This window comes from Poecilia reticulata, chromosome 15 (assembly GCF_904066995.2).
Source record: "Poecilia reticulata chromosome 15, P_reticulata-male-v2, whole genome shotgun sequence".
In the NCBI taxonomy this organism is placed as follows: Eukaryota; Metazoa; Chordata; class Actinopteri; order Cyprinodontiformes; family Poeciliidae; genus Poecilia; species Poecilia reticulata.
In genome coordinates this window covers 16,030,466-16,049,815 of record NC_088844.1, presented here as the reverse complement: position 1 = coordinate 16,049,815, position 19,350 = coordinate 16,030,466, and the positions used below count along the sequence as shown (strand labels likewise).

The window sequence follows — 19,350 nt, the reverse complement described above, 5'->3', positions numbered from 1 at the left end:
ACTTTGATCATCGTGAAGTTAAAAACAAATAAGGAAAGTGTCTTTCCTTCAGCAGTATAGATACATAGCTTAACAAAACTTCATTTACATGATTATATTCCCTCTCAGACCATTATTAGATGCATTGCTGAGCACAGTTAGTCTTCCGTAATGCATCAGGAGCTAATGTAAATGTCTGGAAAAAGCTGCTCCCACAGACATAGATTACTAGGTGGCTATTAAAGCCCCGTCTCAGCATCACTGGAAGCAGTCAGCCGGTCTACTCTGCACCCGCACAAGCCCAGCTCCAAGCCCTGTAGGGCAAAATAGCAGCTAAACTGCATTGCATAAGACTCCATTACTTAGAGTGAGGTGAGTGGCTTTTAGACCAGCAATAAAGAGGCCTCTCTCTCTCTCTCTCTCTCTCTCTCTCTCTCCCCCCTCTTGTGTCTGTGTATGTGCTTCTGAGGATGTGTGTTGTTTCTTTTGTACGGCCTCCCTGAGGACAGCATGTCATTGGCCAGGGACAAGAGACAACATTTGTACAGTATTTGAACACGAGAACTCAAAGTCACTTCACTGTATATGTATGCTTTTTTTTTTTTTTTTTTTTTTTACTTTATGTACAGTTCTACTTGCAAAATGTTTGTTGCGAAGCGAGACCGTGGACCTTCGCTGGCATCCTATCAAAAGTTCCCCCCCAACTGTTTTTTTTTACCGCAAAACCGGCGAAAGTGAGCCTGCCTCGTAGATCTGACTCTGTCAGGATGGAGGCTGGCGGAGGTGAGGCACACACCCTGCAGGGTGTAGCATTTCCCCAGTGAAACAGGAACACGGGCGCCTGGGTAACCCGACCGAGGTTTTATTCTCCGGCGGGGTGTGGTGCTCGGGAGCAGAGGATCATGGGATCTTTGACCTGGACTGACATCAGCAGCTGTTGTGGAGGAGAGGAGGCAGACCAGAGGAGACTGCGCCAGGCCTGCACCGGTGCTGCATTCACAGCAAGCTGTTCACCTTCAAATCATGCTAAAGTTGTGGCTCTGTGCTACATATTTTGAAGATGTTGTCAAAAATGATGTCTCCTCTGATACTGAATCCTGGTTTGTGGGTAATTATGCGTTTATGTATGGAAGGGACTGGATTCTCTTGCATTGTTTCCTCCATGATAGTCTTAACAATTAAGTACTCTGAGAGAGTGCTAGGATTTAAAAAACAATATTGAAACACGACCAATAATCCCCCACATACATTATTGTTTGAATTTAGTGTCTTTATTCTCATAGCTTGTGGTTCACATTACTTATTAGTGCAATTTATTAATTTCCAGGAAAAGTAACAACAAAATAACTTCAGTGGAGATGTTTTGCCTTCATTAACCTTTAGCCTTTTAGTAGTTGAATTCGGATGCATATTCACATCTTGGGGGGGTGCAGGTGTTTTCACAGTAATACTTGTTAGGAAAGGTTAAAAGCATTTAATATGTAGAAGTGAATTTTTACAAAGTAGGAGAAGTTAAGAAAACAATTTTTAGTCAGATTTATCTGTTGTTTTTAGCATCTTATGCTTTTTGTGTTTAGATTGTTGGGTAATATTTTGGATGTCCGTGTGTTCAGTGTTTTTAGCTTCTGTGAGCACTTTTTTACTTGTGAAATGTGCTTTATAAACAGGAAATATTGTCATGTGGCCAGGAATAGTAGAGGTTAAAGTTATAAGTTTAATGCAGCTAAAAATGCATGTATGAGGCCAAAGTTGACTTTGCAGAAGGTATGTTGTATTCATGAAAGTTTTCAGGATGACTTGGGGTATTCTGGTGCATCATTCTTTTATGAAGAAAACCCAGTGTTTACTTTTGATAGCTAAAATCTGAATCACGTGTTTCTGAACGAATTAACCAGAAATGCTTTGGAACCAAGTTCTACAGAGTAGCTGGTAAAACAAATCCTCTCGTCCAGGACATTAAACACACATTTTCATGGAACAAGCACAAATCCTCCTGTGAAGCATCGAGTTGAACTGATCATACGTTGTGCTTGCGATGAGGAAAATCACACAAATAATCTTTTGTAGAGCTGGACCAATCAGAGTTTTGTTGTTGATCTCAGATCTCAGACTTCTCTAAACCTCTGACCCCCCAACACCAACATGATTCTGATTTCTCTTTAAGAGCTATAATGTTTTTAGCATGAATATCAAACCACTTTGTGAGTGAGCAGCTGCTTTTAACCATGGTTTTGCAATTATTTTTTAGAGGCAAAATTATTTAGCAATTGAGTAGTTAGCATCACCATCATGAAATACACAAGACTATTTCTTCTGCACACTGTAGATTAACTCTGATATATCCAAAGCATTTCCAACTCCAGTAATTTCCATGTCAGACGTTAGCTTGAAATGATTAAACAGATTACCATACCTTTGCTGCACTGTTCAGCCTTCCTGTTATCTACTGAAGTCTTGCTCTCTCTCTTTCTCACTGAACATTTCTGGTCATCAGCTGATCCCTCTTTTAATCGCAAGCCTTTTACTTTCAGTTTAAATGTTAAATACAAAGCAAATTCAGAAGCAGACAATTTGCTGTCAAAACACCTGAAAGTTATTTGAAAATAGAAGCTGGCGATTCTCAAAAGCCATTAGTTTTCACACCTGTAGGGACTCGTCCTTTAGGATGGGTGAAACTCCAACAAGCAGTGCAGGAAGAATGCGGGAAATCTCCAAATCAAGGATGTGCAGAGTGTTCAGAGGCTGTGACACTAAGTACTTTCCAAACTGACTATACAGAGTTTACTATTGACGTTTCAGACAGTGACAGTGTGCAGGAGCCCAGAGCCAGTATTTCTACTTTTCAGTGAACATGAGAGTTGGTATTTTGCAAATGGTATTACAGATATCTCTAAGAATGAAAGTCACTCCTGATACACACTTTTTTCCACTTTCTGTATTCATTATTTTTTTCCCTCACTGTTGAGGTTTGTATCCATGACGAGAACTACTTTTATTATATTTATATTTGTAAGTCTACAGCAACCCCAGTGATACTAGATACCAGCATATTTGCTTTGGATTTACAAATAAAGAAGGGCCTGGTCTGTCCTCCTTTGACAGCTGTACAAAAGATTGTTTCATGTTTTCTTTGCTTATGATTTTTAAACCCAAACGGCTTTAAGATGAAGTTGCAGAGTGATTTTGTTAATCTCCATGTGTGCCTTCCTTGCAGCACTCGTCGGTGGACGGCTTTGTTGAGCCCCCAGCTCCCCCAACAAAGTCTGCGAGTCGTCACAGCCTGCCACGATGTCGCAACTCTTTCACCTCCACAGACGAGCAGCCTCATATCGGCAACTACCGCCTCCTTAAGACCATAGGAAAGGGGAACTTTGCCAAAGTGAAGCTAGCAAGGCACATCCTGACTGGGAGAGAGGTGAGACAAATTTACATACTGCAGATAAATGATAATGCATCTCCACACTATTCAGTTTTTTTTTTGTTTTTGTTTTTTTTTTTTTCAATTTAAAATCAGCCAAAAAAATTCCTTCCATGTCATCTAATTCTGCACTGGTTTGTGTTGCTTTATCACTTAAAACCCCGAACATTTATTCTGTTTGTGGTTGTAATGCGTGAAAATGTTTAAGGGATGTGAATACTTTTGCAAGGCGTTGGGTTGTTTTTTAATTTTTCCAAATCCATTTGAGCCTCAGATAGATTTTCAGACTTGCATATGGGAAAAAAAACATATGGGGAAATAAAAACACCAAGTAGATCTTGTAAATTTAGATGCATGTTAAATAAAGATGAGGTACAAGTTTTTCTTTGCATTATTGATCTTGTTGCTCAACTTATTTTGATGCACATCTCTTTTCCTTTCACACACAAAGGCAGGCTTGCACAGTGCTCACCTGCCAGGGTGATGGTGTATCTTTGTAATTACACCTTCTATGTACCTCATACGTGCTCTCATGTTGGCGTCTTTGCCATTTGCATCCTTTAATCTCCTCAGTTTCATGAAGTCCGAGGTTTTATCAGAGTACTAAAAACACGGCTGGTCTCTCAGGTCTAACGGCTACGAGTTTGTCGGCCCCGTGGCTTTTAATGCTAATGCTAAACAAGCAGGTTGCGTATGTGACACTTAGTGCTGGAGGAGAAGGTCATGCTCCGGTTTGTGTGTGTGAAAGGCTTTGCTGGCTCATCAGAATGCAAAGACATGGACAAGAGGTGGAGGGAGAATAGATGGAAAGAACAGAAGCCGTAAAAACTGATGCAATCTTACTGAAGCAATGGCCTGCCGGCTACATTTTAAGTTGAACTGCAACTTAAAATGTATCTAGACAAACGGTTGGATTATTACAGCTTGTGAGCTGGTTTCAGATGTTTGAAACTCACTAAGATGTTAACTACACTCATTTACTGTTTGTCTTATCCAATTTGAGCTGCTGTCAGCATGTGCATTAGTGCAGTCTGAAAGCAGTCGGATGTAAGATTTAGATTCTTATATTTCAAGTGTGATGCATTTACATCCCACCTGAACACTGACTGCCTATGATGCCCACACTTGTGTGTATATTTTAGTGCTTGAGATTGTAGAGCTCACAGAGAGTAGTAGGGCCATCTTGATGGAAACAAACAAAACAAAAAAAAGAGTAGACTGAGGGCAGTTTGGATTGATGGGAACTGAAATAACGTTTAAAAAAAATGGATGGTTGAAAGTTGATAGGTATTTAAATAAATCAGGGACTCTATTTTATTTATTTGTGGGCTTTTTTTCCTGATCTACCAGTTTCTTTGACATTTGGCCAGGTTTTTGACAGTTTCCTTGGTATGAAGCATCCATGCACTAACAAGATGGTGTGAGCTGGCAGAAACAGCAGCTTCTCTCTCCTTCTGTGCCTCTAGAGATCTGGTGATAGAGATATTTCAGGTGACTCACTTGCATCATGTTTACAGATCTGCTCCGCACACCGTCTCTGAAAGAGGCAGATTCTCCAGAACTGATGATGACATTAGCGCTGCTTGCTCTGACAACTTGTGCTTGACTTATTGCTCACTGAGCTGCGGCTGATCAAAAGCCTGCTATGAATCCAGCAGCAAAGATTGGTTCCTCACTAGGGTCTGCTAAAATATTGATCTTTATTTAAAGAATTTTCAAGTATTGGCCTAATTTATTGGATGACATATTCGTTAGCCTGCCTGTAGAGATGACCACCTCCATCAGATTGTGTTTACCAAACCAGGAAGCATAAATGTAAACAAAACTGAAATCTGTGGCAGAGGAAGCCTGGTTTGGCGCTGTGCAATTGTGTTTAATTTTCTCCTAAATGTTACCAATTCTGCAGTAAATGTAAAAAATTTTTATAGTTTAACCTTAACCCGTTTCCTTATTCTGTTCTGAATTGTGAATGGACATCATGATGCAGGTAGCTATCAATGTGGCTGCCGCATTGTGCAGATCTGCCACTAAGCGTTTTATCTGTCAGGTCTTTCAGGAACGATAGAAGGAGAAAAAAAAAGCTGCCTTCAGAATAAAAGTCCACAGTTTTCAAATGCGTAACCCCTCTCTTTCTGGGGTCAGGTGCCGTAGCTTACTACTGTCTTTCAGCACTCTATTTGAACGTTAAACTCATTTGCATAATTAGACCCATGCAAGTATTTGTTTTTTTCTACAGGTGACTAAATATACTCGAAGAGTTGTTTCCATTTTTTTTTGCCAGGACTTACTGCCTCAGGGAGAAGATATTGACAAATTAAACATTTGCTCGAACCACTAAACACTTCCTGTCCTGTCATATATGAATAGATAAGCACAAGATGCAAATTTGGCTATAAACAGTTAAAAACGTCCAGACTGTTTATTTTACTGCTATCCATGTTCAGTTTATTACAAACTAAACATATGGAAACGTCTGCAGACACAGTAAATATTTAGTTTATCTTTTGAATTTTGAATTCTTGAACAATACGGATGTCTATCAAAAAATTAATAGACATCCATATTGAGCTTGGTTTATATATATGTATATTTTTTTTCTGTCTGTTGACTTTATTTAAGGGCACTACTGTAGTTTTTTAAAATAAAACAAAAAACACTTACTGGTAATGTTTAAATCTCTGCAGTTTAGAATCTCATATTTCTCAATACAGCACAGAGAGCAACTTAAGTGAGTGGTGATTTGCAAACAAGAACGCAAAGTTGCGGGAGTTCATGTCAATACGGAGGAGCTAAAATCAATATTATATTTGCAGGAGAAGCTTGCATTCATTATTCATAATCTGCTTTGATCTGCAGCTGAGAGTAAGAAACATTATGTGCTTCTTGTGCATTTGATGTGTTGTAACGCTAATATTGATTTCAAATACTGCCGTCTCTTTTTAGTAGCAGGGATGCTGATCTTTTCATTGTGTAACTGTGTCCTAAATCATGCACCAATGCTTGTGCAGCAAGAGCTCGGAGGGAAATAGGTGCAGCACACCATTTCAGGTGCCTTCAGCACCTCTGCATCCTAAGTGGTGTCGCGACAAAATTTTCCCTCCACATCTTCCACTTGGCTCTGCACGTGTTTTAGTTGCGTGCGCGATGACGGGGGCCGGCGTACGGCGCCGAGCATATGGCCGCTGAGTTACAAACGATCTGCATAATTAACAGAGATGCACACTGGCCTTCTGTCACTGTGGAGTTGAATTATTCACCCCCAGACCATTGGCGTGAGCAGACGGATGCAGCACGTTTAATGCAAACTTTGTGTCATCCATCCACGTCACTGTCAAATGAGATTAAAAGGATTATATCAGAACATTGTGTAACAATGAAAATGTCTCCTGCAAAGTGAAAAATCCCAGAATGAGAGGGAGAGGATCGTTTTTAGCATTCAACAGGCCAACATTTAAACTCTTAACACGGTTCGCAGGAAGTTGAAAGTCTCAGAGAGAACCTGCCCACCTAAGGCGAGCTGCAAATAGACCCCACCTGCACACTTTGTTTCTTTACTCTGTGAGCCTTGGCTCTCTTTCTGCCTCTGCAGGACTGTGTTTCGTTCACCAGCTCCACATTGGCGTCATTATGGGGTGTAGCTTCAGGCGTTTGATGAAATTGAATCTCGGCGCTGGTCTTGGGGAAACCCTGTTTGTGATGAATAACCTGCATTCTCTGTGCCATGACTCAGCATTCCCTCCCCCCACCCCCGCTTAATGTGCTGCTTGGGGTCTGAGGCACAATCTGCACCCACCGAAGCATGCATATTAATCTCTCAGTAGGCCCCAGTCAAAGTCATTAAAAATTGTAATTATGGCTGTCATACTCTCTCCAGAAGCAGTTTGTCTTCTTACAATTGAGCTTACACGGGGACAAAGGAAGTCTGGAAGATGGTTTCACAATTATACCGAGCTCTTAATTTCAAACAGTGACCTGAAAAAGGAGAACCTCTATCCCTCAGAAAACGATGTTAAGCATACAATAAAAGAAATAAACATGCACTGTCGTTTCTTGTGTGGTATTTTTGTTTGAAGATGAGAAATAGTTACTTCAATTTTAATTCATTATGTTTATTAATTGCCAGTTCACAAAACCAGCACATTTTACAAGACGAACAGGTTTGAGTCATATCGGCTATATAGAATGCAATCCTCCAAATTCAAATTCATCCAATTCATTCCTTTACAGTCAGACGGTCAGATTTGGGTCTAATATATATAGTTATTATTTTTTACAGTAGAGTCCGATTAAGTCGACTGGTAAAAATTTTATCTGAGGAATCCCAGCAGAAATCGCATCAATTCTTTGACTTTGATCCTGATCAAGCACAGAGTGACAGTGGAGAGGAACCTCTTTTTCTTAACAGGACAAACACGTGCATCTGCAAAGCAATATGAAGGCTTATAAATGAATAGTGCTGGTGATCTTTTAAATGCAAACATTTGCCCTAGTAATCTAAACATCCGGTCTAAACCAAAATTGCACATGATCCATAAAAAGGAACACCACTTTAATGAAAAATAAACACTTTAACTGCTTACCTACTTGCTTCAAGTCATTAGTAAAGCATAATGTATATGCTGTCTGATTTTATGGAGTTCTGAGAAGCATCAGTCCATCACTTTTGTGTACAGTCAGCTGTACACAAAGGCTGGAGAAAAAGGAGAAACATTAAAAATGATGATTAGAGCTGTTTGGAATTTTTTCAAGAAGTGAAAAATAGAGTAATAAATAATTCTCAATCTCTGCTCTTTTTGTAATGGTAGTGCTGTTCAGATCAATTATTCTGGAATCCTGCACATGTTGGAGCTTTCCCTGCCTGAACACCTGATTTAGGTGAATGGGTCGCTAGCAGCCTTCTGCAGAACTTAATAGCTTAGCAGGTAATTGAGCTAATTGATCCCTGTGTGCTAAAGCATGGAAACCAGAGAAAACATGCAGAACTCTGACCCCTGAGGACCAAACACGCAAGTTTAAAAAAAAAAAAAACATTGAAAAGTAACAAGTTATCAATCAGATATAAAAACATAAATGTAACAGTTTCAACTCTTGCCCTTTCCAAGAGTTTTAGTATGTTCATTTTCAGATATTTCTTTATGAAGATGAGATTTTTTTAAATTTTTTTATTTTCAACTGCAAATATGTGGGAGGCCAATAAAGACCATCAACCTCTGTCGTCTCTACGCACCCGACATTAACCAACAGATCAGCACTGCATTACCTTCAAAGCATCCATTTGCTCCCCGAGGCATGGCTAAAATTGATTTTGACCTAATTGTCTGTGGTTGGACCACAAAACAGCCGCTATTCATAACAATTTTGACACTTAGCTCTTTGTGGTAGGGGGGGAAAAAAAACACTTTAAGTAGTTGTTTTTTGTTCAGGGACAATAGGCTCGTATGCATTTCACAAGCACTCGAGTGTAATCGCATCAGATTGTTGAAAGTGCTCCGTCAATCTCTTATCAGCATATTGTGTGGGCTCGCCGGTGACTCTGCAGTATCGCTCAGCTCGTGGTTTTGTGAAAGCTGCTGAGCTCTGAGAAAGTGAGGAGAGCGTGTCTGTGTTGCTGTGCACTTTGGGGTGATTATGGCGATGGAGAGATCAGCCTGCTGCCAGCAGTCAATCGCTGCACTGACCTGACTGCTGTACATGTGTAGTTCACCTCCAGTGTATGTATTCTGCTTTTTTGTCTGTGCTGACAGAATATTCATACTATGTAGAACAGAATTTTCTTTTACACACACACACACACACACATTTGTTTAAATCTTATTAATTAGCTTATCTTTTTCTCCTTCTTTCTTTCTTCCTCTAGGTAGCGGTGAAAATTATAGACAAAACCCAGCTGAATCCGACCAGTCTACAGAAGGTGAGTTGGTGTTTTATTGCCACTTGGAAACACTAATGTCTTGGTTACAACGCTCACAGTCTTTTCCATTAGTCATTCCCGGACTCCTGCTGCTCTGTTTCTCTGCTCTTTGAACTCAGGATGCGCTGTTTTACATAATGTAATCAGATGTAGTCAGGAGAGACCACAAGGCACGTTTAAACCTCAGTCTCCCTGCTTTGTCGCTCTTGGCTCTGTTGGTTTGTAGAGAAGAGCAGCTAAAAATACACCTGCTGGCCTGGTTGTCACTTGTCTGGCAGTCAGGACCAATTAGAACAAAGAGCTTGGACAAATTGCCAAGTCACAGCTGTGATCTTTCAGCTGATTACACGTACATGGTTCCATATATCTATACATATGCAGTTGAATTCTTACGGTGGATTAGATTTTGTGGAATGAAAGCAGTCGCTGTTGCTTTATCCATGTACCATCACCTACTGTAAGTCTAAAAATAAACCATGTGTGCAAGGATCTGAGGAATTCATCTCATGGTCGTGACTTTGTCATAGCTGTGCTTGCTCTGGCTGCTCTTTGTCTTTCTGTGCCTTGTAATAACAGGAAAAAAAGCCTTATTGTACATCCAGTGGAGCCATAGAAATTATAGTGTCTGCTGCATTTACTTGCACCACTGATGAAAGTACGTAAATTATTTAAAACAAATCACACTGTAAAACAGCAACCAAAAAATCTAAATCATATAATTTGTACATGTACATTTGTAAAAAATAAAAATAAAAACATCCTCATGTAGAAAAATAACTCAACAAACTTACCAGTTCCACAATTATTTTACAGATATTTACCTGTTTGATCTAGATGAGGAGTCAGAAACTTTTCCAATCCAAGGAAACATTAATTTTGCCTATTAAAGTTGCACATTAAAGTAAGTTAAGGGCCTTTGGAAAAATAAAAAAATGGCAAGCTTTCAAAAAAGTCTCTGTAATCTAACATTATTTTATAAGTAAATTTTTTTTCTTCTTCTAGGTTTTAGAACAAAAATAATTACATCTTTACACAACATAACGAATGCTTTACTGAAAAGAAAAGTGACTTTTTCTTTTAATTCTAATTATTCCAACTTGAAAATGTGGAATTTCCATCCTTGGAATCTATTGACTGCACTGCAGCTTTTAACCAGTAGTAGTTCCTCTTCACTAAGGATGGGATGCTTTTTGACAGTTGTTTTTAGTTTTGCTTCAAATCCACCTGAAGTGTTTGTTGCTGAAAAGCCGATTCTCATTCGATCTCATTCAGCTAAGCACACTGTTCACAGTAAAGTGACACTGTTCCATGTTTATACTTTTAATGGTTGGACTGATGAGACTTTTTTATTCACAATCTCTTCTAATTCTTTGCATTTTTCTGAGAAAAGGAAGTAAGTCAGAGAGAGAAATCATAGTGATTATAATGAAGTGGCGTTTTTTGTTGTTGTTGTGGTTGTTCTTCACCACTAATAAGCATCTATGATTGTATTAGATCCTAATGAAATCCCACTGCTGCTCCTCAGCCAATCAGTGCGATCCAAGCCGACTGAAAGAAATTTCATCGCCTGAGATCTTTTGTTGAATCCTTTTCTGTGCAGCTTCTAATCTGTGTGGTGGGAATCTCATTGACATTCTGCTCATAAGGTGACTGTGACTCAACCAGTTTGGGCCTCGTCGAGGTCGCGAATGATTTTATTTTCTGCTGCCGGTGTTGTCCGCTGCCTGGTGACGATGCACGCAGTAGGTCATACGTACCATGCAAGCGTGTGGACCAATCAGGAAGGCTGCGATAAATTATTCAGCGTGCCTTTCATATGTCAGCTGCAGCAGACCCAGGAGGGTCAATATGGAGAACTCTTACAGCTTTTTATGGAAGATGAGCTGGGATTGATGTCACAGCATGAGCACACATGTGAGTGCGTGTGCAGATACGTTTCTTTTGTTCGCTTGTTTCCTCTCATGTGAATTTGAGGTAGTTGTGTTTCTGCCCGGCACGTTGTGATCCATTATGATGTCCTCCGCTCTGTGCTGTAGGTTTTTGTAATAGTATACAGATGTGCCATCTGCAATGCAGAAGCCTGTCTTAATGCAGCAGCCGTCTCCTGGACCGAATCGATTGTCTCGCTGACCCGCCCTGCCCTGTGCTACGCTCGTGAAAGCTTTACAGCAGCTACAGTAAAGAGAGCCTCCAACTCCAACCCAGTTTTGCTTAGTTGTCTTTTTGACATTGATGCATTCAAACGAAGCTTGTAAAAAACAATGTAGAAAACCGGCTGATCACTGGCCTCCTGTACTGGCTTTCAGGGTTTTCCAGTACTTTCCAAATTAATGCCTGGATTTACATTGGATAGACATTCTGTAAATTAAAAATAAAGTTCATCCATAAATACAGCTTTTCTTTAGCTGTTTTTTTTTGTGTTCATCGGTTATTTTTGGTTGTTTTGTTGGAGGCTGTATTCTAATTAAAAGGTCCAGACATAATTAATTTCAGTTCAGTCCCCAAGGCTGTTTGGGCTCGTTGTTCTCACACTGTGACCTTTACAATAGTAGGGAAGTGACAAAAGAATTTCAAATTTAAGAGGGCATATTCAGCGCTTCCACCCAATATATCACTGACATATTGGTTTAGTTGAGTCGTACCAAAATGTCAATGATAAAAGATGACTAAATTGTTTATAGGGATGAGAGCAAGATGAATGTATTTTTCTGCTGCTTCTAATGCATACGTGGATGATTCGGACTTGATTAACAAATCTCAAATTGATTATCTTAACGTTCCTTTACGTTTAGTTTATGGTGAGTATCAAATACAAAGAGGAAAATCCATTTTCTCACAAATTTTACACATTTTGCTTGTGACGAGATCCATCCCTACAGGATGTGAGAAAACGAAAAGTAAAATGTAAACCGTCTGAAACGTAATCAAAACAATTCACCAAGTTCCTAAAGATTCCTGAACCTTTTTGCTACAAACATAAGTAAAATTTCTGAAATGCTCTTTACTTTTCAGATTTGAAAGTTCTTTTCATTGAGTTATTTTACTTCAGAGCAGTTTCCTCATTGCATCCAACTCAACCTAAGGCCGCAGATTAATGTAGGGCAATCAGAATCCGCCTCTATCTCAGGATGTTATTTGCTCATTTGACTGGTTGGTTGTCTGTGTTCATTCAGACAAAGGCTCCCTGTCCCCTAGTCTGGGCTGAACTCGTGATGAAGGACATGAGAGATGAAAACATGTCAATCTATCATTAACATAAACTACAGACACTAAAAGTCTAATTAGTGAGGAAAGTAGACCAGCAGAGAGAGAAAAAAAACATATTTTATGTGTCAGCCCGTTCCTTGAATCTTCCAATTGACTTCAGGTTCATCTGAGCCAAATCATAGCTCTCATTATTTTCTTGGCAGTGTCTCAGTCTTGGCCGTAACGCTGAGCACCTGACACCTTTGGAAAACTCCAGTGGGGTGTCAGTTATGACATATGGTGTCAATGTAACAGGCTGCTGGTAGCTGTATGGTTTTTTTTCTTTTTTCAGTTGTTATTGTGCTTAATATGAGCCTTTCCCGTACATGTTTTGTCCTTTTAAAAGACTGGTTGAGTTTGAGAACGCTTTCACACATATTATTAAGGAAACCTGTTTTTCTTTTTTTGAATCATTCCTAATTTTGTTGCTGTTTATTCATCTGGTTTTGTAAAGCTCTGACTGGATGATGGTGGTTGTTGTTTAGCACTATACTTACATATGTTAATGTATAGACTTCCTAACATGAGTGGTTGTCATCATATGTTAATATATATATGTGTGTGTGTGGGGGGCATTAATTCTTTGAACTAATGGTTGCTAAACTTTCAAAGAGCTGATTTTGTCTTCTAGATGCGGTCAAAAGTCAAGAACGGCTTATTTACAGTAAACACCTGCTTTGACCTAAAGCCATATGATTGATATAAACAGTGTCAACAGTTCAATAACGCCATTACAAAGCTCCCAAAAATCAACTTTGTTAAATATTTTTGTAAGAAACAAGACCAGAGAAATTAGTAAATATTTTTCATTTGATAGCATGAAGGTAGCTGCTGAATCTGGGGCAAAATGTCTTTGGTATATAAACTGATATCAGGCTATCTTAAGAGGGCACAATAGGTACACAATGGCCTAAAACCAGAGGTGAAAGTAGGCGGGTACAGTCGGGTACTGCGCACCCCTAAAAGATTTAGCGGGAGTGCGCAGTACCTGCAAGAGAGAGGAGCGGCTGTCTGCTGTAAAAAAATCAATTGGTGCATGTGCACCCACTAATCAGCTGTGACTGGTTAGTTTTTCAAGAACAATCTAAAACATAACTTAATCAGTTAATAAATAGCTTTTTTCCCATTTCATAGCTGTTCGTGCTTTGCTAGAGCAGCGGTGCAATACGTCAATCTCGGCAGTAGGTGACGAACTGAACGCCGCCAGAACGCTGAGACCAGCACGTCCTCCTCTGACTCTTTATCAAAACGTTCGTAACTTTATTAAAGAACAACAAAAAAAATCAACAAGGTGTAACGCTGAGCACCTGAGTCAGAGTGAGGAGGCGCCATGTCAGGAAGACAAAGTGGAAACTGCAGGATCTTCAGAACAAACAGGTCATGATGCTGGGCTACCGATTATCCCTCTGCCTGGACACAGGATCAATATAACCAGTTTAAAAGCTAAAATGAATGGTTATATGCCAGACATGGAAAACTGGGATGCACTCCATGCCACGATGTTCAGAATTTAGGTCTCATGGCATCTCATGGTGTCAACATTGCTGCCAGTTTGCTGAGGGAAATATAGCACCATTCTGTAACAATGCAAGAGCTACCCAGCTTTTATCGCTTCGCAAAAATTATATATATTTACAATTGCTTATTTGTGTGCTTTGGAGTTTCTGTGCTGATTAAATTTTTGCGAAGCGAAAATGTAATCAGCACATTCATGTTACAGAATGGAGCTGTATTTTCCTCAGCAAACTGGCAGCAATGTTGACGCCTTGAGAAGCCATGAGACCTAAATTCTGAACATATATACAACGGGATGCAGTGCTTTGCTACACTATCACTAGATTAACAGGTCAGGAAAAAAGTAATTAAGAAAAAAATAATGGAGGGAAGAGAAGTAGCTCAGTTATGCTAGCTTGACTTTGACAACCTTAAGATGTAGATGTGTTAGAACATAGAAGGTGACTTAAACATCAACTCTGACAGATCATCAGTACAGCAGGTGTTTAATGAGCTAATAGCTGCAGTAGTTGATCTACCACATTGATCACTTAATTGCAAAATAAACATCGAGCCATAAAAACATAAGACTGTAATGGACTGGATATTCAGATTTGTTTTTTTGTGGGGATATTATTAGTACTATTATTATTATTAAAAAACAATAGCAATAATAACAATATTAAATTATAATAACTTTGTGTTATTATAATTTAATATTGATATTTTATTAAATTATGACAAGTTATAATATAACTTTGTTATATAACTTTATATAATATTGCTATTGTTTTTTAGTCACAATAGTACTATTATGATTACAAACACAGTGTCTTTATTATATATAAGTATATGTGCTTATTATATATAAATATGTGTTATCTATATACACTGCTCAAAAAAATAAAGGGAACACTTTAACATTGAAGTGAACACTGAAGTGTTCCCTTTATTTAAAGAGATGCTTGGATCTCCTGTTTTGAGATCCAAGCATTCATAATCTCAGATGTTCTGTGATCTATGTCATAGATGAGGTCATAGCTACAATGATGAGTCTGAAGTTCTGGGGGAATGTCTTCTGATCGTTGCTATGGCAACAGTCAAATCAGTTCTGCATGACTCAAACTATTAACCCTTTGCAACTGCGTCACTTAATCATTCGAGACGCCATGACAGAGTTTAGAAGGGTATTCTGGAGGCTAGTGATTAAAACAGGGATTTTAACGGTTAAATATTAAGTTTAGATTGACATGGTATATTCAAACCATTAATTTAAGTGGGATTTTTCATCATTCTATCAGGTTTAAAATTTTGAATCATACTTGAATTAAAAATATATTAAAAGTAAAATTAAATGTAACTTACAAACATTTGCTGATGCTGTTGTAAATTATGACAAGAAATTTTGCCTGCTTGGAGAAGAGCTACAAAGAAATAATTTTGGTTTAATAATTTTACACGTTAGCATAGAAGAAATAGAATAAAGGATGATCCCAAACAAATGATGCTGCCGCTCCATATTTGATGGGTTGTAAACGACCCACTTGAACACATTTGTTCTGTACGGTGCAGGAACGTAAACAATAGACAGAACGTAATGTCTTCCAGCTTTTTCTGTGTAACTGAGAGCTTGACACCAACAGCAGCACAGCATCAGCAGCCCACATTGCTAATAGCCGGGAAGGGAATAAATGAGTCCATTTTTATGCTTTCCTTTAAACTGGTTATGAGTCTGTTGGTTTTTCACTTTTCTTGTATTTTAACTATTAAACCAACTGGTAAACAAATGTTTATATCTGTTTTTATCAGAATAGTAGCTTCTCTCTTATGTCTCCATCAGATGAGCAGCATTAGCAGCTTTTGGTGACATTATTAATAATAATTAGATTGTTTTTTAATACGATGCAGGATTTAAAATTAACTGATGAAGATGGTCTATATGTCTAGTCTGGCCTGGGAGAGATGTCTGTGGTTCCCTTCTGGACCTGTTACCCCATCAACCCGATGTGGAAGACTATGTTCAGAATTTAGATCTCATGGCATCTCACGGGGTCAACATTGCAGCCAGTGGGTTTTCACCCCTGCCTAAAACTGACCAATTAATACAAGAATTGTACACTTAAGCTAATAATGTTTGCATCTTTTACTCTGACTTGGAAGTTAATGAGATATTTTGTATTCATGGTTAAATCTGGTGCGCTGCTTTTCCTTTTCTTCTTGCTTGGTTTTTGTGGGTGTGCTGTATCTGATTTGGCAGCACGACTTCTCCGCTCACCGCTAGTGGTTGCTCTTTCATGTTAGCCTGTCAAAATGCCACTGATCTTTCGCTTTGTGGTCCCAAAGGAGCCGGGCTGTGGGCTCACCATCTGGCACAGCAAGCGGTTCCTATATGGGCTAATTTATACACGCAGATAAAGCTGCATAACACATTGGACTGGCAGGTCCTCGTTGAGAGCAAGTCACGGTTTTAGCAACATTTCACACACATGCTCACATTCCTGCCCCTGTGTGCTTCCATTCATTTGCTAATCTAGCTGGATGAGCATCATTGTCCTAAACCGACTGTTATTAATTCTTCAAGTACTTCAATGACTCATATCTATGCTTTTATTTTGAAGTGGTTCCTTTTATTGGAAAGAGGTTTGTTCCGTTTATTTCTTCTTCTCGACGTTCAGTTGATCTGTTTGCTGTTTACTGTTGAGACTGATGCCGCAGTCATTGACGATGTAAGTTGTGGTGTTAGTCATGTGTCATGAATGGGTGGATGTTTGTTGTCACTTCTGACAGCACTTCTTGGTTACAAGTGTGTTTCTATAGTTTTTGAATGTCTGTTTTGCTCTTAATGGTTGTGATTTAGTGTTGAAACTATCTTTGTATTTGGCTGTTGGTCTTGAGATTTGGGAAGTTGGAAATAAATTGATTCCTCTGCTGTTCTGCATCATTCAAATTTAAACAGTGCTTCAGAAAGGGAATTAATGCTGATATTTAAGGTTTGTTTGCTCACTGATGTTAATTTTTAAATGGTAATTTGAATCTGTATTATTATTGTATTTTCAGAAACTGCTTCAATTTATTTGCACCGTCCTGTCAGTAATTCTTCAGTAAACCATTTAAACACCCTGATGACCGGCGTGCTTTCTGACCGAAGCCCTATAGCGATCAGTTAAGAAAATCCAGCAACAGAGGTCAAAATCCTCAACACCGACGAGTAATTTTGTATCTGTGCTGTATCGCAGCACAGAGTAAGATCTATTATTAAAAATGATCTCTTTTTTCTTTTCTTTATCTCCTGGTATTTTCACCTCTGTTTTTCTATTTTAATGACGGCTTTAAATAAGTGAATCATGAGTTAAAAATAATCCTCGGTTCTGATCCTTCACGGCTCGTTGGCCCTGGTCTGAGTTTGTAGTGGTCAGGACAGGAAATGAGATCAGCTGAGCTTTCTAAAGCTCCTCCTTACAGCCACTGCAGGAAACGCATCACATGTCATCTGTGATCCGGGATGTTGACGTTGTCAAGGTTTTAAGGCGTTTTGCCCCTAAAATAGGTCCTTTGGTTAATCTCCTCTCACTAAGCAAATGCCGTACTCATCCCACCAGCCGCAGCACTCTCATCTGTCCTGTAAATAAACCTAAAGCAACAGAAAGTCCAATCGTCAGTTTTAAATGCTGCTGCTGATCTGCTTTACAATGTCTGAGTTTGGGAGGTTGCTTTTTTTTCCCCCCCGCCTGCTGCAAAAAGCCCACTGTGGGGTCAACCTCTCTCATAATGGCTGTTGTTTACGTCTGTCCTCCTCCTGCCACTCTGCATTAGCCAATGAAATGCTGCCCAGCTCATTGGCTAGAGGAGCTTTGGTCTTGACCAGATGAGTGGAATGTGATTAGGCAGACAGGACTGTTGTCTGAATCATAGTACAAAATCAAATGTTGGAGCTGCTAAGATATGCAGCCAATCACATGTCTGATGACATTTAGGATGCTGCCTGACTTCAATAAGTCTAATCTATTTAAACACGTTGCACTCAGAGAGGTGTTTTCTTTCTAATGTTGTTGGAGGTTAATAAAGGTGTTGCTGGAGCAGATGAAAACAAAGTAATTCGGGGTTTTTTTTCTGGTTTTATTTTTAGCTCCTCAGAAGTTGAGGACAGGTTAGAACATTCATCTCAATGTCGGACAGGACAGATTGTTTTCTTCTGACTGATGCAGTTTTCCAATTTTCCTTTAAGTCCTGCCTCTGGATTTTGACCAATTACTACATTTTTTGTTCTAAAGGCTGTATCACCTGCTTCTGTCAAACCTCTTCTCTCTACTTCACTAATAATAGTGTAAAATACCTTTTAGCTCAACAAAAAAGAGCAATATATGCTAAAAACCACCCCAAAAACTATGCAGCCAAAAATCTCTTATGTCACCTGTAACTAAAACAAAATCCTTCTTTGTAATCTGCCATTCCTATTATGCCAAGGCTCATTCAAAAATGCTCCTGTGCTTCCCTCATTTATTTGAAGAACAGTGTGCTAGCTGCCATTCCTCAGAAAATGTCCCACTATGGAGACATAAGAAATGCTTTACAGTAAAAGTCACAATGGATGTTGAAATTATCTTCACCTTTCTGAGTTTGGGAGGGGAGGTTTGACATATTTTGCACAATAGTCTTGTTGGAAAAAAGCATAACACAGTTGGAAACTTTAGAAATAAATCCTTGAGCTTCAAAAACGTTCAGAAAAGTTTCAATATGTAAACACCCTCTATTTGCCGTGACTCTTGTTCCATCATCCAGGCCATACTCGTGTGCCATTCACTGCATAAACTGTCCTGGCACTTCACTTGTGCTCTTTTAAGTCTGTTGTGTTTGTCAAAATTATGTTTTCAGTTAATATAATTAATTTTCTATCTTCACTCAATCAGAATCATCCATGTCGGCATTTGATGTATTCTGAAATAAACTGTATTCCTCACCCCTTAGTGCAGGTTTGTTGATAGAGGTGAAATTCTGAGTTAAACTGAAAATAAAAATACTACAATGTATCCAGTACATAACTCTAATGTTGATCTTTATTTAACTCAAAAACAATTGTCAAAGTATGTTCTATTGGTTGGCGTGTCTGATAGGTAGAAAGTTCTTGGATTTATTTGATTGTCAGTGTCTTGCCTGCTGATCAACGATCACAGTTCGACTTGTGCATGTCTGTCAGAGATGCTTTTTATTTTTCTGCCTGTTTGTCTCACTACAACTGCAAACGGGATTTATTTGCTGCTATGATGTTTTTTAAGTACCAACGGGTTTCAAACAGAAACCCGTT

General features: G+C 39.0%; 1 protein-coding gene across 7 annotated transcripts in view; it reads left to right on the top strand.

Annotated features, from left to right (window-relative positions):
- The window catches only part of mark1 (MAP/microtubule affinity-regulating kinase 1), a 41,456-nt gene that overhangs the window by 2,247 nt on the left and 19,859 nt on the right, over positions 1-19,350 (top strand). For all 7 annotated transcript variants that reach the window (XM_081616417.1, XM_008429553.3, XM_008429552.3 and 4 more), the window contains exons 2-3: positions 3,194-3,394; positions 9,255-9,308. In XM_081616417.1, coding sequence (XP_081472543.1) covers positions 3,194-3,394; positions 9,255-9,308 — 255 coding nt within the window. The remainder of the gene's footprint in view (positions 1-3,193; positions 3,395-9,254; positions 9,309-19,350) is intronic.